General features: G+C 52.1%; 1 protein-coding gene and 1 long non-coding RNA gene across 2 annotated transcripts in view; both read right to left on the reverse strand.

Moving 5' to 3' along the window:
* LOC146752013 (uncharacterized) overlaps positions 1-14,334 on the reverse strand; it is a 19,516-nt gene extending 5,182 nt beyond the window's left edge. Inside the window, exon 1 of the long non-coding RNA XR_014941019.1 lies at positions 699-14,334. This is a non-coding gene — a long non-coding RNA (uncharacterized LOC146752013). The remainder of the gene's footprint in view (positions 1-698) is intronic.
* A 4,472-nt stretch (positions 14,335-18,806) lies between these two features.
* The window catches only part of TONSL (tonsoku like, DNA repair protein), a 96,319-nt gene continuing 89,513 nt past the window's right edge, over positions 18,807-25,612 (reverse strand). The window contains exons 24-26 of the mRNA XM_085533104.1: positions 25,182-25,255; positions 23,110-23,243; positions 18,807-20,000 (exon numbers count right to left, since the gene is read on the reverse strand). Coding sequence (XP_085389230.1) covers positions 19,879-20,000; positions 23,110-23,243; positions 25,182-25,255 — 330 coding nt within the window. The 3' untranslated portion in view covers positions 18,807-19,878. The remainder of the gene's footprint in view (positions 20,001-23,109; positions 23,244-25,181; positions 25,256-25,612) is intronic.

Here is a 25,612-nt window from a genome sequence, read left to right on the forward strand (position 1 = left end):
ACGACCCCAAATCCAGATGACCCTAAATCTCCGTAACCCCAAATAACCCTGACTCCAAGTCTCCATGACCCCAAATAACTTGACCCTAAATAACCCTGACCCCAAATAACCGTGACCCCAAATGACCATGACCCCAAATAACCTGACCCCAAATCCAGCTGATCCCAATACTCCACAACCACAAATAATCCTGACCCCAAATAGAGATGACCCCAAATAACCACAACCCCAAATGACCCTGACCCCAAATAAGCCTGACCCCAAATAACCCTGACCCCAAATCACCATGACCCCAAATCAAGATGACCCCAAATCCAGATAATCCCAAATCTCCATAACCCCAAATAACTTGACCCCAAATCACCGTGACCCTAAATCTATATAACCCCAAATCACCACGACCCCAAGTCTCCATAACCCCAAATAACTTGACCCCAAATCCAGCTGATCCCAATACTCCACAGCCCCAAATAATCCTGACCCCAAATAGAGATGACCCCAAATAACCATGACCCCAAATCCAGATGTCCCCAAATCCAGTTGATCCCAAATCACCATGACCCTAAATCTCCATGACCCCAAATAACCCTGACCCCAAATAACCCTGACCCCAAATAATCACGACCCCAAATAACTTGACCCCAAATGACTACGACCCCAAATAAACATGACCCTAAATCTCCATAATCCCAAATGACCTCAACCCCAAATCAAGATGACCCCATATGACCACGACCCCAAATAACTTGACCCCAAATAACCATGACCCCAAATCTCCATAACCCCAATACTCCATAATCCCAAATGTCCATAACCCCCAATAACCACGACCCCAAATAATCCTGACCCCAAATAACCCTGACCCCAAATAACCATGACCCCAAATGACCATAACCCCAAATGACTTGACCCCAAATCAAGATGACCCCATATGACCACGACCCCAAATAACCATGACCCCAAATAACTTGACCCCAAATAACCATGACCCCAAATAACCATGACCCCAAATAATAACCATGACCCCAAATCTCCATAACCCCAATACTCCATAATCCCAAATGTCCATGACCCCAAATAACCACGACCCCAAATAACCCCGACCCCAAATAACCACGACCCCAAATAACCCTGACCCCAAATAACCCCGACCCCAAATAACCCCGACCCCAAATAACCACGACCCCAAATAACCCTGACCCCAAATAACCACGACCCCAAATAACCACGACCCCAAATAACTTGACCCCAAATCTCCATAACCCCAAATAACCATGACCCCAAATCGATGATCCCAAATCACCATGACCCTAAATCTCCATAACCCCAAATAACTTGACCCCAAATAACCATGAACCCAAATCTCCATAACCCCAAATCTCCATGACCCCAAATGACTACGACCCCAAATAACCATGAACCCAAATCTCCATAACCCCAAATCTCCATAACCCCAAATAACTTGACCCCAAATAACCATGAACCCAAATCTCCATAACCCCAAATAACCTTGACCCCAAGTCAAGATGGCCCCAAATAACATGACCCTCAATAACCATGACCCCAAATAACCACGACCCCAAATAACCATGACCCTAAACCTCCATAACCCCAAATAACCATGACCCCATATCCACAATCCCAAATAACCCCGACCCCAAATAATTTGACCCCAAATAACCACGACCCTAAATGTCCGTAACCCCAAATACAGACGACCCCAAATGACTGTGACCCCAAATAACCACGACCCCAAATCCAGATGACCCCAAATAACTTGACCCCAAATAACCGTGACCCTAAATCTCCATAACCCCAAATGACCACAACCCCAAATAGAGATGACCCCAAAAACCGTGACCCTAAATCTCCATAACCCCAAATAAATGTGACTTTAAATAACCATGACCCCAAATAACTTGACCCCAAATCTCCATGACCCCAAGTGACCACGACCCCAAATAACCACGACCCCAAATAACCACGACCCCAAATAACCACGACCCCAAATCTCCACAACCCCAAATAACCATGACCCCAAATCGATGACCCCAAATGACTACGACCCCAAATAACCATGACCCTAAATCTCCATATCCCCAAATGACCTCGACCCAAAATCAAGTTGACCCCATATGACCACGACCCCAAATAACCATGACCCCAAATAACTTGACCCCAAATAACCGTGACCCTAAATCTCCATAACCCCAAATGACCACGACCCCAAATCCAGATGACCCTAAATCTCCATAACCCCAAATAACCATGACTCCAAGTCTCCATGACCCCAAATAACTTGACCCTAAATAACCCTGACCCCAAATAACCGTGACCCCAAATGACCATGACCCCAAATAACTTGACCCCAAATCCAGCTGGTCCCAATACTCCACAACCCCAAATAATCCTGACCCCAAATAACCACAACCCCAAATAACCCTGACCCCAAATAAACCTGACCCCAAATGACCTCAACCCCAAATCAAGATGACCCCATATGACCACGACCCCAAATAACCATGACCCCAAATAACCACGACCCCAAATAACTTGACCCCAAATAACCATGACCCCAAATAACCACGACCCCAAATAAACATGACCCTAAATCTCCATAACCCCAAATGACCATGACCCCAAATCCAGATGATCCCGTAATCTCCATAACCCCAAATAACCCTGACCCCAAATAACCATGACCCCAAATCCAGGTGACCCCAAATAACCCTGACCCCAAATAACCATGACCCCAAATAGAGATGACCCCAAATGGTCACGACCCCAAATAACCCTGACATAAATAACCATGACCCCAAATAACCCTGACCCCAAATAACCATGATCCCAAATAGAGATGACCCCAAATGACTACGACCCCAAATAACCCTGACATAAATAACCCTGACCCCAAATAACCCTGACCCCAAATAACCACAACCCCAAATAACCATGACCCTAAATCACCATGACCCCAAATAACCCTGACCCCAAATAACCATGACCCTAAATCACCATGACCCCAAATAACCATGACCCCAAATAACCATGACCCTAAATCTCCATGACCCCAAATAACCATGATCCCAAATCCAGATGATCCCGTAATCTCCATGACCCCAAATAACCATGACCCCAAAAGACCACCACCCCAAATTCAGATGACCCTAAATCTCCATAACCCCAAATAACCATGACCCCAAATAACCCTGACCCCAAATAACCACAACCCCAAATAACCATGACCCTAAATCTCTATGACCCCAAATGACCGTGACCCCAAATCCAGCTGATCCCAATACTCCATAATCCTAAATGACCACGACCCCAAATAACCGGGACAACCCCAAATCACACTGTCCCCAAATGGAGACGTCCCCATGTCACGACATCCCCGTGTCCAACCGTCCCCATGTCACGATATGCCCATGTCACACAGTCCCCATATCACGACATCCCCACGGCCCCCTGTCCCCATGTCGTGACATCCCCATGTCCCCATGTCCCCATGTCACGACATCCCCATGTCACAGACCAATGTCACGATATCCCCATGTCGTGACGTCCCCATGTCACGACATCCCCGTGTCGCAGTCCAATGTCACGACATCCCCATTTCTAATGCTCCCCATATCATGACATCCCCATGTCACGACATCCCCATATCAAGATATCTCCATGTCAAGAACCCCATGTCAAACAGTCCCCATGACACTTCATCCCCATGTCACGACATCCCCATATCGTGACATCCCCATGTCCCACTCATCCCCATGTCAAGATCCCCATGTCACGACATCCCCATGTCCAACTGTCCCCATGTCACGACATCCCCATGTCCAACTGTCCCCATGTCACAACATCCCCATGTCAAACTGTCCCCATGTCACGATATCCCCATGTCACGACATCCCCATGTCACGACACCCCCTTGTCACAATATCTCCATGTCACGATATCCCCATGTCACGACATCCCCACGTCATGATATCCCTATGTCACAGTCCAATGTCACGACATCCCCATGTCACGTTGTCCCCATGTCACGACATCCCCATATCGTGACATCCACGTGTCGCAACAGCTCATCCCCACGTCAAAATCCCCATGTCATGTCGTCCCCATGTCACGACATCCCCATGTCACGATATCTCCATGTCATGACATCCCCATATCACGACATCCATGTGTCACAACTAATCCCCATGTCATCATCCCCATGGCATGTTGTCCCCATGTCATGATATCCCCATGTCACGACATCCCCATGTCAAGAACCCTATGTCAAACAGTCCCCATGTCACGACATCCCCATATCAGGCCATCCCCATGTCCCCAGGTCCCCATGTCACGACATCCCCTTGTCACAGACCAATGTCACGACATCCCCATTTCTAATGCTCCCCATATCATGACATCCCCATGTCATGTTGTCCCCATGTCACGATATCCCCATGTCACGACATCCCCATATCAAGATATCTCCATGTCAAGAACCCCATGTCAAACAGTCCCCATGACACTTCATCCCCATGTCACAACATCCCCATATCGTGACATCCCCATGTCCCACTCATCCCCATGTCAATATCCCCATGTCACGACATCCCCATGTCAAACTGTCCCCATGTCACGATATCCCCATGTCACGACATCCCCATGTCAAACTGTCCCCATATCATGACATTCCCCATGTCACGACATCCCCATGTCAAACTGTCCCCATATCATGACATTCCCCATGTCACGACATCCCCATATCGTGACATCCACGTGTCACAACAGCTCATCCCCACGTCAAAATCCCCATGTCATGTCGTCCTCATGTCACGACATCTCCATGTCCATCTGTCCCCATGTCACGTTGTCCCCATGTCACACTGTCCCCATGCCATGATATCCCCATCATATCCCCATGTCACGATATACCCATCTCATGACATCCCCATATCACGACATCCCTAAGTCACACTGTTACCATGTCACGATATCTCCACGTCATGACATCCCCATGTCAAGAACCCCATGTCATACAGTCCCCATGTCACGACATCCCCATGTCACGACATAACCACGTCACAATATCCCCATGTCACGATATCCCCATATCACATTGTCCCCATGTCATGACATCCCCTTGTCTCAGCATCCCCATGTCATGATATCACCATGTCACGATATACTCATGCCATGACATCCCCATGTCACAGCGTCCCCATGTCCCCCAATCCCCATGTCACGATATGCCCATATCATAGTCCAATGTCACGACATCCCCGTTTCCCACTGTCCCCATGTCATGACACCCCCATATCGTGACATCCCCATGTCACACTGTCCCCATATCACAACATCTCCATGTCACGACATCCCCGTGTCACAACATCATGTTATGACATCCCCCATAATGACATCCCCATGTCACGACATCCCCATGTCACGATATCCCACGTCACGACATCCCCATTTCACAATGTCCCCACATCCTGACATCCCCGGATTGAGACATCCCCATGTCACGATATCCCCACGTCACAAAGTCCCCATGTCACAACATCCCCATATCAGGTTTTCCCCATATCACGATATCCCCATGCCACAACATCCCCATGTCATGACATCCCCATGTCACAGTCCAATGTCACGACATCCCCATGTCACATTGTCCCCATATCATGATAACCCCATATCGCAACATTCCCATGTCACACTGTCCCCATGTCACGATATCCCCAGTTCTTACTGTCCCCATATCACGATATCCCCATGTCACGACATCCCCATTTCTAACGGTCCCCATATCATGATATAAACATGTCATTATATCCCCATGTCACAACATCCCCTTGTCTCAATCATCCCCATGTCACGACATGCCCATGTCATGACATCCCCATGTCACAGTCCAATGTCACGACATCCCCGTGTCAAGCTGTCCCCATATCACCTTATCCCCATGTCATGATATAACCATGTCGCGACATCCCCATTTCTATCTGTCCCCATATCACAACATCCCCGTATCGTAACATCCCCATGACATCCCCATCCCCATGACATCCCCATGTCATGACATCCCCATTTCTAACGGTCCCCATATCATGATATAAACATGTCATGATATCCCCATGTCACAACATCCCCTTGTCTCAATCATCCCCATGTCACGACATTCCCATGTCATGACATCCCCATGTCACAGTCCAATGTCACGACATCCCCGTGTCAAGCTGTCCCCATATCACCTTATCCCCATGTCATGATATAACCATGTCGCGACATCCCCATTTCTATCTGTCCCCATATCACAACATCCCCGTAACGTAACATCCCCATGACATCCCCATCCCCATGACATCCCCATGTCACGACATCCCCATTTCTATCTGTCCCCATGTCACGACATCCCCGTATCGTAACATCCCCATGTCACGATATCCCCATTTCTAACGGTCCCCATGTCACGACATCCCCATGTGACATCGTCCCCGTTGTGACATCCCCATGTCATGACATCCCCGTATCACACTACTCCCCATGTCAAGATCCCCAAGTCTTTGTCATCCCCATGTCACGACATCCCCATATCGTGACATCCACGTGTCACACCAACTCATCCCCATGTCAAGATCCCCATATCATGACATCCCCATGTCCCACAGTCCCAATGTCACGACATCCCCATGTCATGTCGTCCCCATGTCACGACATCCCTATGTCATGTTGTCCCCATGTCACGACATCCCCATGTCACGACATCCCCATATCATGACATCCCCATATCATGACATCCCCATGTCATGACATCCCCATATCATGACATCCCCATATCATGACATCCCCATGTCAAGTCGTCCCCATATCATGACATCCCCATATCGCAACATCCCCATGTCATGATATAAACATGTCATGACATACTTGTCATGACATCCCCATGTCACACTGTCCCCATGTCACGATATCCCCATTTCTCACCGTCCCCATGTCACAACATCCCCGTTTCAGTATCCCCATGTCACGACATCCCACATCACATCCCCATGTCATGACATCCCCATGTCACACTGTCCCCATGTCACGATAACCCCATGTCAAGATCCCCATGTCACATCATCTCCATGTCATGTTGTCCCCATGTCACGACATCCCCGTGTCCCGCTGTCCCCATATCATGACATCCCCATGTCAAGTCGTCCCCATATCACGCTGTCCCCATATCACTACATCCCCATGTCAGTGTCCCCATATCACGATATCCCACATCACGACATCCCCATTTCAGTATCCCCATGTCACGATATCTCCATGTCCCACTGTCCCCATGTCACGATATCCCCATGTCACAACCCCATATCATGACGTCTTCATGTCGTGACATCCCCATGTCCCACTGTCCCCATATCACGATATCCCCATGTCAAGTCGTCCCCATATCACGCTGTCCCCATATCACTTCATCCCCATGTCAGTGTCTCCATATCATGATATCCCACGTCACGACATCCCCATTTCAGTATCCCCATGTCACGACATCCCCATTTCTATCTGTCCCCATATCACGACATAACCATGTCACGATATACTCATGTCACAACATCCCCAAATCACGCTGTCCCCATGTCACGATATCCCCATTTCTATCTGTCCCCATATCACGACATAACCATGTCACGATATACTCATGTCACGACATCCCCAAATCACGCTGTCCCCATGTCACGATATCCCCATTTCTAACTGTCCCCTGATCACATCCCCATGTCCCACTCTCCCCATATCACAATATCCCCATGTCACACCGTCCCCGTGTCCCACTGTCCCCATGTCACGACATCCCCATGTCACGACATCCCCATGTCTCTGTCCCCATGTTGTGATATCCCCATATCGCAACATCCCCATATCACGATATAAACATGTCACGACATCCCTGTACGATAATGTCCCCATATCGCAACATCCCCATGTCATGACATCCCCATACCAAGACATCCCCATATCACGCTGTCCCCATATCACGACATCCCCATGTCAGTGTCCCCATACCACGATATCCCACGTCATGACATCCCCATTTCAGTATCCCCATGTCCAGACATCCCCATGTCCCACTGTCCCTATATCATGACATCCCCATGTCACCACAACCCCATATCATGACATCTTCATGTTGTGACATCCCCATGTCCCACTGTCCCCATATCACGATATCCCCATGTCATACCGTCCCCATGTCATGATATCCCCATATCATGACATCCCCATGTCACGATATCCCCATATCATGACATCCCCATGTCACGACATCCCCATACCAGGACATCCCCATGTCAAGTCGTCCCCATATCACGATATCCCACGTCACGACATCCCCATTTCAGTATCCCCATGTCACAATATCCCCATTTCTGTCCCCATATCACGACATCCCCTTATCTCAACATCCCCATGTCATGACATCCCCATGTCACGACATCCCCATGTCCCACTCTCCCCATGTCCCACTGTCCCCATATCACGATATCCCCATGTCATACCGTCCCCATGTCATGATATCCCCATATCATGACATCCCCATGTCACGACATCCCCATGTCTTTTTCCCCATGTTGCGATATCCCCATATCGCAACATCCCCATGTCATGACATCCCCATGTCAAGTCGTCCCCATATCACGCTGTCCCCATATCACGCTGTCCCCATATCACTTCATCCCCGTGTCAGTGTCTCCATATCACGATATCCCACGTCACGACATCCCCATTTCAGTATCCCTATGTCACGACATCCCCATTTCTATCTGTCCCCATATCACGACATAACCATGTCACGATATACTCATGTCACGACATCCCCATATCACACTGTCCCCATGTCACGATATCCCCATTTCTGTCCCCTTATCACATCCCCATGTCCCACTCTCCCCATATCACAATATCCCCATGTCACACCGTCCCCGTGTCCCACTGTCCCCATGTCACGACATCCCCATGTCACCACAACCCCATGTCATGACATCCCCTTGTCCCAACATCCCCATGTCACGACAACCCATATCGAGACATCCCCATGTCACGACATCCCCATGTCTCTGTCCCCATGTTGTGATATCCCCATATCGCAACATCCCCATATCATGTTATAAACATGTCATGACATCCCCGTATGATAATGTCCCCATGTCACAATATCCCCATGTCATGACATCCCCATTTCTATCTGTTCCTATATCATGACATCCCCATGTCATGACATCCCCATGTCACCACAACCCCATATCATGACATCTTCATGTCGTGACATCCCCATGTCCCACTCTCCCCATGTCCCACTCTCCCCATATCACGATATCCCCACGTCACACTGTCCCCGTGTCACGATATCCCCATATCATGACATCCCCATGTCACGACATCCCCATACCAAGACATCCCCATGTCAAGTCGTCCCCATATCACGTTGTCCCCATATCACACTGTCCCCATATCACTACATCCCCATGTCAGTGTCCCCATATCACGATATCCCACGTCACGACATCCCCATGTCACGACATCCCCATGTCACGACATCCCCATGTCAAGTCGTCCCCATGTCACTTCATCCCCATAATATCCCATGTCATGATATCCCCACATCATCACATCCCCATGTCACGACATCCCCATGCTACACTGTCCCCATGTCACGACATCCCCATATCGGAACATCCCCATGTCATGACATAACCACGTCATGATATACTCATGGCATCACATCCCCATATCATGACATCCCCGTGTCACACAGTCCCCATGTCACAACATCCCCATGTCAGAGTCCCCATGTCACGACATCCCCTTATCTCAACATCCCCATGTCACGACATCACCCCCTTCACATCGTCCCCATGTCGTGACATCCCCATGTCACGATATCCCCATGTCCCACTGCCCCCATATCACGATATCCCCATGTCACACTGTCCCCATGTCACGATATCCCCATTCCTATCTGTCCCCATATCACGACATCCCCATGTCACGACATCCCCTTATCTCAACATCCCCATGTCATGACAACCCCATGTCACGATATACTCATGTCACGACATCCCCATGTCACACTGTCCCCATGTCACGACATCCCCATATCGTAACATCCCCGTGTCACAACAGCTCATCCCCATGTCAAGATCCCCGTGTCATGTCATCCCCATGTCACAACATCCCCATATCATGACATCCCCATGTCAAGTCGTCCCTATATCACATCCCCATATCACGACATCCCCACGTCACACTGTCTCCATATCATGACATCCCCATATTGTGACATCCCCATGTCACGACATCCCCATATCGCAACATCCCCATGTCCCATTGTCCCCATGTCACGACATCCCCATGTCACGACATCCCCATTTCTAACTGTCCCCATATCGTGATATCCACGTGTCACAGCAACACATCCCCGTGTCAAGACCCCCATGTCATGTCATCCCCATGTCACGACATCCCCATGTCACGACATCCCCATGTCACGACATCCCCATGTCACCGCATCCCCATGTCACGACATCCCCATATCGTGACATCCACGTGTCACAGCAACTCATCCCCATGTCAAGATCCCCATGTCACGATATCTCCATGTCACGATATCCCCACTTCTAAATGTCCCCATATCACAACATCCCCATGTCACGACATCCCCATGTCAAGTCGTCCCCATGTCACGACATCCCCATGTCTCAATGTCCTCATGTCACGACATCCCCATATCGTGACATCCACGTGTCACAACAGCTCATCCCCATGTCGCACTGTCCCCATGTCACGACATCCCCTTGTCTCAGCATCCCCATATCATGATATATCCATGTCACGACATCCCGAAGTCACCTCATCCCCCTATCATGACATCCCCATGTCCCCCAGTCCCCATGTCACGACATCCCCTTGTCTCAACATCCCCATATCACGATATATCCATGTCACGACATCCCCATATCATGATATATCCATGTCACGACATCCCCATATCACGATATATCCATGTCATGACATCCCCATATCACGATATATCCATGTCATGACATCCCCAAGTCACCTCATCCCCCTATCATGACATCCCCATGTCGCACTGTCCCCATGTCACGACATCCCCTTGTCTCAACATCCCCATATCACGATATATCCATGTCACGACATCCCCATATCACGATATATCCATGTCACGACATCCCCAAGTCACCTCATCCCCCTATCATGACATCCCCATGTCCCATTGTCCCCATATCATGACATCCCCATGTCAAGTCGTCCCCATCTCACAATATCCCCATATCACGACATCCCCATTTCTAACAGTCCCCATGTCACGACATCCCCATGTCAAGTCGTCCCCATGTCACGACATCCCCATATCGTGACATCCCCATGTCACAACAGCTCATCCCCATGTTGCACTGTCCCCATGTCACGATATCCCTAGTCACGACATCCCCATGTCACGACATCCCCTTGTCTCAACATCCCCATATCACGATATATCCATGTCATGACATCCCCAAGTCACCTCATCCCCCTATCATGACATCCCCATGTCCCCCAGTCCCCATGTCACGACATCCCCTTGTCTCAACATCCCCATATCATGATATATCCATGTCACGACATCCCCATTTCTATCTGTCCCCATGTCACGACATCCCCATGTGACGACACCTCACTCATGTCACGATATCCCCATGTCGCGACATCCCCGTATCGCGACGGCCCCTGTTGGACGACACCCCCATGTCACGGGATCCCCATGTCACGACACCCCCATGTCACGGGATCCCCATGTCACGACGTCGCCGTGTGATCGGATCCCCACGTCACGACATCCCCATGACACGACACCTCCATGTCACGCTGAACTCATGTCACAACAGACACGGCGCCACAGCCCCATGTCGTGATATCCCCATGTCACGACATCCCCATGTCTAACTGTCCCCATGTCACGACATCCCCATATCTAACGACCCCCATGTCATTATATCCCCATGTCACGACATCCCCATGTCACGACATCCCCATGTCTAACTGTCACCATGTCACGACATCCCCATGTCTAACTGTCCCCATGTCACGACATCCCCATGTCACGACATCCCCATGTCACACTGATCCCATGTCACGACATCCCCATTTCTAATGGTCCCCATGTCACGACATCCCCATGTCACGTTGTCTCCGTATCATGACATCCCCATATCGCAACATATCCATGTCATGACATCCCCATGTCAAGTCGTCCCCATGTCGTGATATCTCCATGTCATGACATCCCCATGTCATGACATCCCCATACTACAGCAACCCCATGTCATGATAGCCCCATTGAAAACTGTCCCCATGTCATGATATCCCGTCACGACATCCCCATGTCACACCGTCCCCATGTCGTGATATCCTCATGTCATGACATCCCCATGTCACCTCATCCCCATATCACGACATCCCCATGTCACGACATCCCCATTTCTATCTGTCCCCATGTCACGACATCCCCATATCATGACATCCCCTTATCTCAACATCCCCATGTCATGATATCCCCATATCACGACATCCCCTTGTCTCAACATCCCCATATCATGATATCAACATGTCACGACATCCCCGTATGATAATGTCCCCATGTCACAATATCCCCATGTCATGACATCCCCATTTCTATCTGTCCCTATATCATGACATCCCCATGTCCAAATATCCCTATGTCGTGATATCCCCACGTCACCTCATCCCCATGTCATGACATAAACATGTCACGACATCCCCATGTCCCACTGTCCCCATATCGTGACATCCCCACGTCACGACATCCCCTTGTCTCAACATCCCCATGTCATGATATAACCATATCACGATGTCCCCATGTCCCAGTGTCCCCATGTTGTGATATCCCCATATCACGTTGTCCCCATATCACGCTGTCCCCATATCACTTCATCCCTGTGTCAGTGTCTCCATATCACGATATCCCACGTTACGACATCCCCATTTCAGTATCCCTATGTCACGACATCCCCAATTCTATCTGTCCCCATATCACGACATCCCCATATCACGATATACTCATGTCACGACATCCCCAAATCACGCTGTCCCCATGTCACGATATCCCCATTTCTAACTGTCCCCTTATCACATCCCCATGTCCCACTCTCCCCATATCACAATATCCCCATGTCACACCGTCCCCGTGTCCCACTGTCCCCATGTCACGACATCCCCATGTCACCACAACCCCATATCATGACATCCCCTTGTCCCATATATATCACGATATCCCACGTTATCACGTCCCCATGTTATCACGTTATCACGTTATCACGTCCCCATGTTGTGATATCCCCATGTCATGACACCCCATTTCCCATTGATCCCATGTCACACATCCCCATGTCACAACATCCCTTTATCTCAACATCCCCATGTCGTGACATAAAGGTTACGACATCCCCATGCCACAACATCCCTTTGTCTCAACATCCCCATGTCATGATATAACCGTGTCACAACAACCCCATGTCATGATATTGCCATGTTACGACATCCCCATGTCATGATATCCCCATATTTAACTGTCCCCATGTCATGATATCCCCATATCTAACTGTCCCCATATCGTGACATTCCCATGTCACATCATCCCCATGTCACGACGTCCCCATGTCTCACCGTCCCCATGTCATGACATCCCCATATCGTGATACCCCCATGTCAAGACATCCCCATGTCACAGCAACCCCACGTCACGATATCCCTATTGTAAACTGTCCCCATGTCCTGACATCCCCATGTCCTGCTGTCCCCATGTCATGACATCCCCTTATCACAACCCCATATCGTGACACCTTCATGTCACGACATCCCCATGTCTCGTTGTCCCCATGTCACGACATCCCCTTATCACCACAACCCCATATCATGACACCTTCATGTCACAACATCCCCGTGTCCCACTGTCCCCATGTCGTGATATCCCCATGTCATGATATAAACAAGTCACGACATCCCCATGTCCCAGTGCCCCCATGTCATGACATCCCCATGTCCTATTATTCCCATGTCCCACTGTCCCCATATCACGATATCCTCATGTCACACAGTCCCCATGTCACGATATAAACGTTGTGACATCCCCATATCGTGACATCATGACACGACATCCCCGTGTCCCACTGTCCCCATGTCACGACATCCCCATGTCCCACTGTCCCCATATCGAGACATCCCCATGTCACACCCACCCCATATCGTGACATTGTCCCATTGATCCCATGTCCAACCATCCCCATGTCACGATATGTCCACGTCCCATCGTCCCCATGTCACGACATCCCCATCCCACTGTCCCCGCCTCCCCTCCCCCCATCTCTACCCCACATCTCTGCCCTCCATCTCTGCCCCCCATCCCACTGCCCCACATCCTTGAGCCCCCCCCTGCCCCCCATCTCTGCCCCCCAAGTCGCTGCCCCCCATCCCTCTGCCCCACATCCCTGAGCCCCCTGTATCTCTGCCCCACATCCCTCTGCCCCCCAAGTCGCTGCCCCCCAAGTCTCTGCCCCACATCCCCCTGCCCCACATCCTCCTGCTCCCCATATCTCTCTGCCCCCCATCTCTGCCCCCCAAGTCTCTGCCCCCCATCCCACTGCCCCACATCTCTGCCCCCCAAGTCTCTGCCCCACATCTCACTGCCCCACATCTCTGCCCCCCATCCCCCTGCCCCACATCCTTGAGCTCCCCCAAGTCTCTGCCCCCCAAGTCTCTGCCCCCAGCCCTCCATCCATCCCCCATCCCTGCCCAAGTCTCTGCCCCACATCTTGCTGCCCCACATCCCTCAGCCCCTCACTCCCCTGCCCTCCATCTCTGCCCCACATCTCACTGCCCCACATCTCAGTCCCCCACCCCTCTGCCCCACATCTCAATCCCTCCCATCTCTCTGCTCCCCAAGTCTCTGCCCCACATCTTGCTGCCCCACATCCCCCTGCCCCACATCCCCCTGCCCCAAATCCCTGCCCCCCATCTCACTGCCCCACATCTCTGCCCCCCATCCCTCTGCCCCCATCCCTCTGCCCCACATCTCTGCCCCACATCCTTGAGCCCCCTCACTCCCCTGCCCCCCATCTCACTGCCCCCCAAGTCTCTGCCCCACATCTCAGCCTCCCACCCCTCTGCCCCCCCATCTCTCTATCCCACATCCCCCAGTCCCCCATCCCTCTGCCCCACATCTCTGCCCCCCAAGTCTCTGCCCCACAACCCTCTGCCCCACATCTCTGCCCCCCAAGTCTCTGCCCCACATCTCCCTCCCTCCCATCTCTCTGCCCCCGAAGTCTCTGCCCCACATCTTTAACGCCCCCATCTCTCTGCCCCCCAAGTTGCTGCCCCCCATCTCTGCCCCCCATCCCTCTGCCCCACATCCTTGAGCCCCCTGTATCTCTGCCCCACATCCCTCTGCCCAAGTCGCTGCCCCCCAAGTCTCTGCCCCACATCTTGCTGCCCCACACCCTTCAGCCGCCCCACTCCCCTGCCCCACATCTCTGCCCCCCAAGTCTCTGCCCCCATCTCTGCCCCACATCTCACTGCCCCACATCTCTGCCCCCCAAGTCTCTGCCCTCCATCTCTGCCCCACATCTCACTGCCCCACATCTCTGCCCAAGTCTCTGCCCCCATCTCTGCCCCACATCCCACTGCCCCACATCTCACTGCCCCACATCTCTGCCCAAGTCTCTGCCCCCATCTCTGCCCCACATCCCACTGCCCCACATCTCACTGCCCCACATCCTTGAGCCCCCCCATGCCCCCCATCTCTGCCCTCCAAGTCTCTGCCCCACATCTCCCTCCCTCCCATCTCTCTGCCCCCGAAGTCTCTGCCCCACATCCCACTGCCCCACATCTCTGCCCCCCAAGTCTCTGCCTCACATCTCAGCCCCCCACCCCTCTGCCCCCCCATCTCTCTATCCCACATCCCCCAGTCCCCCATCCCTCTGCCCCACATCTCTGCCCCCCAAGTCTCTGCCCCACATCCCTCTGCCCCCCACCCCAATCTCTCTGCCCCACATCTCCCTCCCTCCCCCGACCCCCATGTTGCTGCCCCATATCCCTCAGCCCCCCACCCCTCTGCCCCACATCTCACTGCCCCCCAAGTGTCTGCCCCACATCTCACTCCCTCCCATCCCCCTGCCCCCCAAGTCTCTGCCCCCCATCCCTCTGCCCCCCAAGTCTCTGCCCCACATCTCCCTCCCTCCCATCTCTCTGCCCCTCAAGTCGCTGCCCCACATCCCTCAGCCCCACATCTCTGCCCCCCAGGTCGCTGCCCCACATCTCCCTGCCTCCCATCCCTCTGCCCCACATCCCCCAGCCCCTATCCGTCCCCCATCTCTGCCCCCCATCTCACTGCCCCACACTGGAGTTCCTCCTTCACAGCCCCCCAACCCTCTGCCCCCCAAGTCTCTGCCCCACATCTCACTGCCCCACATCACAGTTTCCCCTTCATTGATCCCCATCTCTCTGCCCCCCAAGTCGCTGTCCCCATCCCTCTGCCCCACATCTCTGCCTCCCAAGTCTCTGCCCCACATCTCACTCCCTCCCATCCCTCTGCCCCCCAAGTCGCTGCCCCACATCCCCCTGCCCCCCATGCCCCTGCCCCCCATACCTCTGCCCCCATCCCTCTGCCCCCCAAGTCGCTGCCCCACATCCCCCTGCACCACCCCTCTGCCCCACATCGCTCTGCCCCATATTACTCTGCCTCCCACCCCTCTCCCCCATCTCTCTGCCCACACTCCTTTGCCCCACATCCCTCTGCCCCACATCCCTCTGCCCCACATCCCTCTGCCCCACATCCCATGTCCCCCCACCCCTCTGCCCCACATCGCTCTGCCCCACATCACTCTGCCCCCACTCATTGCCCCCTATTGCTCTGCCCCACACTCCTTTGCCCCACATCACTCTGCCCCACATCCTTGAGCCCATCCCTCTGCCCCCCATCTCTCTGCCCCCCATAGTCGCTGCCCCACATCTTTGAGTCCCCCATCCCTCTGCCCCCCACCCCTCTCTGCCCCACATCTCCCTCCCTCACCCCTGACCCCCATGTTGCTGCCCCCCATCTCTCTGCCCCACATCCCTCTGCCCCCCATCCGTCCCCCATCTCTGCCCCCCAAGTCTCTGCCCCACATCTCACTGCCCCATATCCTTGAGCCCCCCGTATCTCTCTGACCCACATCCCTCTGCCCCATTTCAGCCCCCCACCCCTCTGCCCCACATTGCTCTGCCCCCCACCCCTCTCCCCCCATCTCATTGCCCCCCATCACTCTGCCCCACACTCCTTTGCCCCACATCTTTGCCCCCCATCTATCACTCCTTTGCCCCACATCTTTGCCCCCCATTTCTCTGCCCCCCACACCCCTCTGCCCCATATCTCTGCCCCCCACCCCTCTCCCCCCATCTCTGCCCCACATCTCACTCCCCCCCATCCCTCTGCCCCCTAAGTCACTGCCCCTCATCCCCTTGCCCCCCATTTCCTCTGCCCCACATCGCTCTGCCCCCACCCCTCTGCCCCACACCCCTCTCCCATCTCATTGCCCCCCATCACTCTGCCCCACATCTCTGCCCCACATCGCTCTGTCTCCCACCCCTCTCCCCCCATCTCGCTGCCCCCCCCACTCCTCTGCCCCCCATCGTTCTGTCCCCCCAATTCTGCCCCACATCCCAGTTCTGCCCCACATCTTTAATCCCATCCCATTTCTGCCCCACATCTCAGTTCTGCCCCACATCTTTAATCCCATCCCATTTCTGCCCCACATCTCAGTTCTGCCCCACATCTCATTCCCCCTCCATTCTGCCCCACATCTCACTTCTGCCCCCCATCTCAGTTCTGCCCCACATCTCATTCCTGCCCCACATCTTTAATCCCATCCCAGTTCTGCCCCACATCTCATTCCCCCACCCATTCTGCCCCACATCCCAGTTCTGCCCCACATCTTTAATCCCATCTAAGTTGTGCCCCACATCTCAGTTCTCCCCCCACAACTGCCCCACATCCCAGTCCTGCCCCACATCTCAGATCTCCCCCCCCCCCCCATTCTGCCCCACATCTCATTCCTGCCCAACATCTTTAATCCCATCTCAGTTCTGCCCCACATCTTTATTCCCATTGCAGTTCTGCCCCACATCTCACTTCTGCCCCCCATTCTGCCCCACATCTTTAATCCCATCTCGGTTCTGCCCCACATCTCAGTTCTTCCCCCCCCTTTCCGCCCCATATCTCAGTTCTGCCCACCTTTCCACCCCCCATCTCCTGTCTGCCCCACATCTTTAATCCCATCCCAGTTCTGCCCCACATCTCATTCCCTCCCCCCCATTCAGCCCCACATCTCGTGTCTGCCCCACATCTTTAATCCCATTGCAGTTCTGCCCCACATCTCAGTTCTCCCCCCTCCATTCTGCCCCACATCCCAGTTCTGCCCCACATCTTTAATCCCATCCCATTCTGCCCCACATCACAGTCCTGCCCCACATCTTTAATCCCATCCCATTTCTGCCCCACACCTCAGTTCTGCCCCACATCTTTATTCCCATTGCAGTTCCACCCCACATCTCAGTTCTGCCCCCCGTCTTTCTGCCCCACATCTCAGTTCTCCCCCCAATTCTGCCCCCCATCTTTCTGCCCCACATCCCAGTTCTGCCCCACATCTCATTCCCTCCCCCAATTCTGCCCCATATCAGTTCTCCCCCCCACCCATTCAGCCCCACATCTCGTGTCTGCCCCACATCTTTAATCCCATCCCAGTTCTGCCCCACATCCCAGTTCTGCCCCACCTCATTCTGCCCCCCATCTCAGTTCTGCCCCACATCTCATTCCTGCCCCGCACCTTTCCACCCCCGCCCCCCCTTTCTGCCCCACATCTCAGTTCTGCCCCACATCTTTAATCCCATCTCGGTTCTGCCCCACATCTCATTCCCTCCCCCCCATTCAGCCCCACATCTCGTGTCTGCCCCACATCTTTAATCCCATTGCAGTCCTGCCCCACATCTCAGTTCTCCCCCCTCCATTCTGCCCCACATCCCAGTTCTGCCCCACATCTTTAATCCCATCCCAGTTCTGCCCCACATCTCATTCCTGCCCCGCACCTTTCCACCCCCGCCCCCCCTTTCTGCCCCATATCTCAGTTCTGCCCCACATCTTTAATCCCATTGCAGTCCTGCCCCACATCTCAGTTCTCCCCCCTCCATTCTGCCCCACATCTCAGTTCTGCCCCACATCTTTAATCCCATCCCAGTTCTGCCCCACATCTCATTTCCACCCCCCCCCATTCTGCCCCACATCCCAGTTCTGCCCCACATCTCAGATCTCCCCCCCCCCCCCATTCTGCCCCACATCTCATTCCTGCCCAACATCTTCAATCCCATCTCAGTTCTGCCCCACATCTTTATTCCCATTGCAGTTCTGCCCCACATCTCAGTCCTGCCCCCCATTCTGCCCCACATCTTTATTCCCATCCCAGTTCTGCCCCACATCTCATTCCTGCCCCCCCATTCTGCCCCATAGCTCAGTTCTGCCCCACATCTCAATTCTACCCCACATCTTTAATCCCATCCCAGTTCTGCCCCACATCTCAGTTCTGCCCCACCTCATTCTGCCCCACACCCTTCCACCCCACATATTTCTGCCCCATATCTCAGTTCTGCCCCACATCTTTAATCCCATCTCAGTTCTGCCCCACATCATCCTGCCCCACCTCATTCAGCCCCACATCTCACTTCTGCCTCCCCTTTATTGCCCCCTCCATTCTGCCCCACATCTTTAATCCCATCCCATTCCTGCCCCACATCTCACTTCTGCCCCCCCTTTATTGCCCCCTCCCCCCTTGCTGCCCCCCGTATTTGCAGCTCCTCGATGGCTCCCCCCAGCTTCGCCCACAGCGCGTCGTCAGCGGGGACCAACAGGCGGCAACCTGGGGGGAGACGGGGGGTCAGGGCCTATATCGCGACATGACTATGGAGATAGGGGCCATATCGTGACATGACTATCGCGATAGGGGCCATATCGTGACATAACTATGGAGATAGGGGCCATATCATGACATAACTATGGAGATAGGGGCCATATCGCGACATAACTATCGTGATAGGGGCCATATCGTGACATGACTATCTCGATAGGGGCCATATCGTGACATAACCATGGAGATAGGGGCCATATCGCGACATAACTATGGAGATAGGGGCCATATCATGACATAACTATGGAGATAGGGGCCATATCGTGACATAACTATCGCGATAGGGGCCATATCGCGACATAACTATCGCGATAGGGGCCATATCGTGACATAACTATCGCGATAGGGGCCATATCGTGACATAACTATGGAGATAGGGGCCATATCGTGACATAACTATGGAGATAGGGGCCATATCGTGACATAACTATGGAGATAGGGGCCATATCGTGACATAACTATGGAGATAGGGGCCATATCGTGACATAACTATCGCGATAGGGGCCACATCGTGACATGACTAGGGAGATAGGGGCCATATCGTGACATAACTATGGAGACAGGGGCCACATCGTGACATGACTATGGAGATAGGGGCCATATCGTGACATAACTATCGCGATAGGGGCCATATCGTGACATAACTATCGCGATAGGGGCCATATCGTGACATAACTATCGCGATAGGGGCCATATCGTGACATAACTATGGAGATAGGGGCCATATCGTGACATAACTATGGAGATAGGGGCCATATCGTGACATAACTATGGAGATAGGGGCCATATCGTGACATGACTATGGAGATAGGGGCCATATCGTGACATAACTATGGAGATAGGGGCCATATCGTGACATAACTATGGAGATAGGGGCCATATCGTGACATAACTATCGCGATAGGGGCCATATCGTGACATAACTATCGCGATAGGGGCCATATCGTGACATGACTATCGCGATAGGGGCCATATCGTGACATAACTATCGCGATAGGGGCCATATCGTGACATGACTATCGCGATAGGGGCCATATCGTGACATAACTATGGAGATAGGGGCCATATCGTGACATAACTATCGCGATAGGGGCCATATCGTGACATGACTATGGAGATAGGGGCCATATCGTGACATGACTATGGAGATAGGGGCCATATCGTGACATAACTATGGAGATAGGGGCCATATCGTGACATAACTATGGAGATAGGGGCCATATCGTGACATGACTATGGAGATAGGGGCCATATCGTGACATGACTATCGCGATAGGGGCCATATCGTGACATAACTATCGCGATAGGGGCCATATCGTGACATAACTATCGCGATAGGGGCCATATCGTGACATGACTATCGCGATAGGGGCCATATCGTGACATAACTATGGAGATAGGGGCCATATCGTGACATAACTATCGCGATAGGGGCCATATCGTGACATGACTATCGCGATAGGGGCCATATCGTGACATAACTATGGAGATAGGGGCCATATCGTGACATAACTATCGCGATAGGGGCCATATCGTGACATAACTATGGAGATAGGGGCCATATCGTGACATGACTATGGAGATAGGGGCCATATCGTGACATAACTATCGCGATAGGGCCATATCGTGACATAACTATCGCGATAGGGGCCAGATATATCGCAATAGGACCCATACATATCGCGACAGGACCCCTATATATCGCGATAGGACCCATATATATCGCGATAGGACCCATATGTATCGCGATAAGACCCATATATATCGCGACAGGACCCATATATATCGCAATAGGGCCCATATATATCGCGATAAGACCCATATATATCGCGACAGGACCCATATATATCGCAATAGGGCCCATATATATCGCGATAGGACCCCTATATATCACGATAGGACCCATATATATCGCGATAGGACCCATACATATCGCGATAGGACCCATACATATCGCGATAGGACCCATACATATCGCGATAGGACCCATATATATCGCAACAGGACCCATATATATCGCAATAGGACCCATATATATCGCGATAGGGCCCATAGATATCGCGATAGGACCCATATATATCGCGATAGGACCCATATATATCGCGATAGGACCCATACATATCGCGATAGGACCCATACATATCGCGATAGGGCCCCTATATATCGCGATAGGACCCCTATATATCACGATAGGACCACATATATTGCGATAGTGCCCATACATATCACGATAGGACCCATATATATCGCGATAGAACCCATATATATCGCGATAGGACCCATATATATCGCAATAGGACCCATATATATTGCGATAGGACCCATACATATCGCGATAGGACCCATATATATCGCGATAGGACCCATACGTATCGTTATAGGACCCATACATATCGCGATAGGACCCATATATATCACGATAGGGCCCATATATATCATGACAGGACCCATATATATCGCAATATGACCCATATATATCGCGATAGGACCCATATATAGCGCAATAGGACCCATATATATCACGATAGGGCCCATATATATCACGACAGGACCCATATATATCGCAATATGACCCATATGTATCGCGATAGGACCCATATATATCGTGATAGGACCCATACATATCGCGATAGGACCCCTATATATCGCGATAGGACCCATATATATCGCGATAGGACCCATATATATCGCGACAGGACCCATACATATCGCGATAGGACCCATATATATCACGATAGGACCCATATATATCGCGATAGGACCCATACATATCACGATAGGACCCCTATATATCGCGATAGGACCCATATATATCGCGATAGGACCCATATATATCGCGATAGGACCCATAGATATCGCGATAGGACCCCTATATATCACGATAGGACCCATAGATATCGCGATAGGACCCATATATAGCGCAATAGGACCCATATATATCACGATAGGACCCCTATATATCGCGATAGGGCCCCTATATATCGCGATAGGCCCCATATATATCGCGATAGGGCCCCTATATATCACGATAGGCCCCATATATATCGTGACAGAGCCTCACCTGCCAGGTTGAGGTGGCGCAGCGTGTGGGGCCGCCCCTCCAGCGCCGCCTGCAGCGCCCGCAGCCCCACAGCCCCCACAACCCCGTTGGCCGACGCGTCCACGCTGCGAACGCGACCCCGACACAGCGCCGCCCTATAGGGAACAATGGGGCGGGGGGACGTGTTGAAACATATACCCACCCCATATAACCCTATATGACCCCAAATCCCCCCTATATGACCCCATACATCCCCCATATCCCCCTATATGACCCCATATCCCCCTATAGCCCCCTATATGACCCCATATCCCCCCTAAATGATCCCATATCCCCCTATATAACCCCATATGACCCCATATCCCCCTATATAACCCCATATCCCCCCTGTATGACCCCATATCTCCTATATGACTCCATGTACCTCCTAAATGATCCCATATCCCCCTATATAACCCCATATGATCCCATATGACTCCATATCCCCCCATAACCCCCTATATGACCCCATATCCCCCCAATATCCCCCATATATGACCCCATATCCCCCCTATAGGACCGCATATTCCCCCCATATCCCCCTATATAATCCCATATGACCCCACATCTCCTATATGACCCCATATCCCCCCTATATGACCCCACATCTCCTATATGATCCCATATCCCCTTAATGAACCCATATCCCCCTATATAACCCCATATGACCCCATATCCCACTATATAACCCCATATCCCCCTATATGACCCCATATCCCCCCCATGACCCCCTATATTCCCTCCCATGCCCCCCATATGACCCCATACCCCCCTATATGACCCCATATCTCCCCATAGCCCCCTATATAACCCCATATGACCCCATATCCCCCTATATGACCCCATATAACCCCATATCCCACTATATAACCCCATATCCCCCTATATGACCCCATATCCCTCCCATATGACCTCATATCCCCCTATATAACCCCATATTCCTCCTATATGACCCCATATCCCTCTATATAACCCCATATCCCCCCATGACCCCATATCCCCCTCTATGACCCCATATCTCCCCATACACCCCCAAATCCCCCTCTATGACCCCATATCCCTGCATACCCCCCTATATGACCCCATATCACCCCCAGATAACCCCATATCTCCTATATGACCCCATATCCCCCATATGACTCCATATCCCCCCATAACCCCCTATATAACCCCATATCTCCCCATATCCTCCTCCCCAGACCCCTCATATCCCCCTGTATGACCCCATATCCCCCTATAGGACCCCCTATCCCCCCTATAGGACCCCCTATCCCCCTATATAACCCCATATGACCCCATATCCCTCCCATATGACCCCATATCCCTCCCATATGATCCCATATCCCCCTATATAACCACATATACCCCCGATATGACCCCACATCCCCCCATATCCCCCTATATAATCCCAAATCCCCCCTATATGACCCCACATCCCCCCCATATCCCCCTATATAATCGCATATCCCCCTATATGACCCCACATCCCCCCCATATAATCACATATCCCCCCTATAGGACCCCATATCCCTCTATATCCCCCTATATAATCCCATATCCCCCCTATATGACCCCATATCCCCCCATATGCCCCTATATAATCCCATATCACCCCTATATGACCCCATATCCCCCCATATGCCCCTATATAATCCCATATCCCCCTATATGAACCCATATTCCCCCATATGCCCCTATATAATCCCATATATGACCCCACATCCCCCCTATAGGACCCCATATCCCTCCCATATGACCCCATATCCCCCCTATAGGACCCCATATCCCTCTATATGACCCCATATCACCCCATATCACCCCACATCCCCCCCATATGCCCCTATATAATTCCATATCCCCCCTATGACCCAATATCCTCCCTATAGGACCCCATATCCCTCCCATATGACCCCATATCCCCCTGTATGACTCCATATCCTTCTATATGACCCCATATCCCCCCATATGCCCCTATATAATCCCATATCCCCCCTATATGACCCCAAATCTCCCCCATATCCCCCCATATGCCCCTATATAATCCCATATCTCACTCTATGAGCTGTGCCACCCCGTCTCCGTTCAGGCGGTTCCCGGCCACCGTCAGATGAGTGACAGCGCAGCGCTCCTATGGGAACAAGGGGGCGGTTCCGATTGGACCCTATAGGACCAATGGGAACCAATAGGACCCAATGGGAACCAATGGGACCCAACAGAACCAATAGGAACCTATAGGAACCAATGGAACCCAATGGGACCCAACTGGACCCAATAGGATACAATAGAACCAATGGGACCCAATGGGACACAATAGAACCAATAGGAACCTATAGGAACCAATGGAACCCAGTGGGACCCAACTGGACCCAACAGGACACAACAGAACCAATGGGAACCAATGGGACCCAACTGGACCCAACAGAACCAACAGCACCCAATGGGACCCAATGGGAACAAAGGGGCGGTTCCGATTGGACCCAATAGG

Source organism: Coturnix japonica, unplaced genomic scaffold, assembly GCF_054131305.1.
Source record: "Coturnix japonica strain WE unplaced genomic scaffold, WE-NBRP24 Scf054, whole genome shotgun sequence".
Taxonomy (NCBI): Eukaryota; Metazoa; Chordata; class Aves; order Galliformes; family Phasianidae; genus Coturnix; species Coturnix japonica.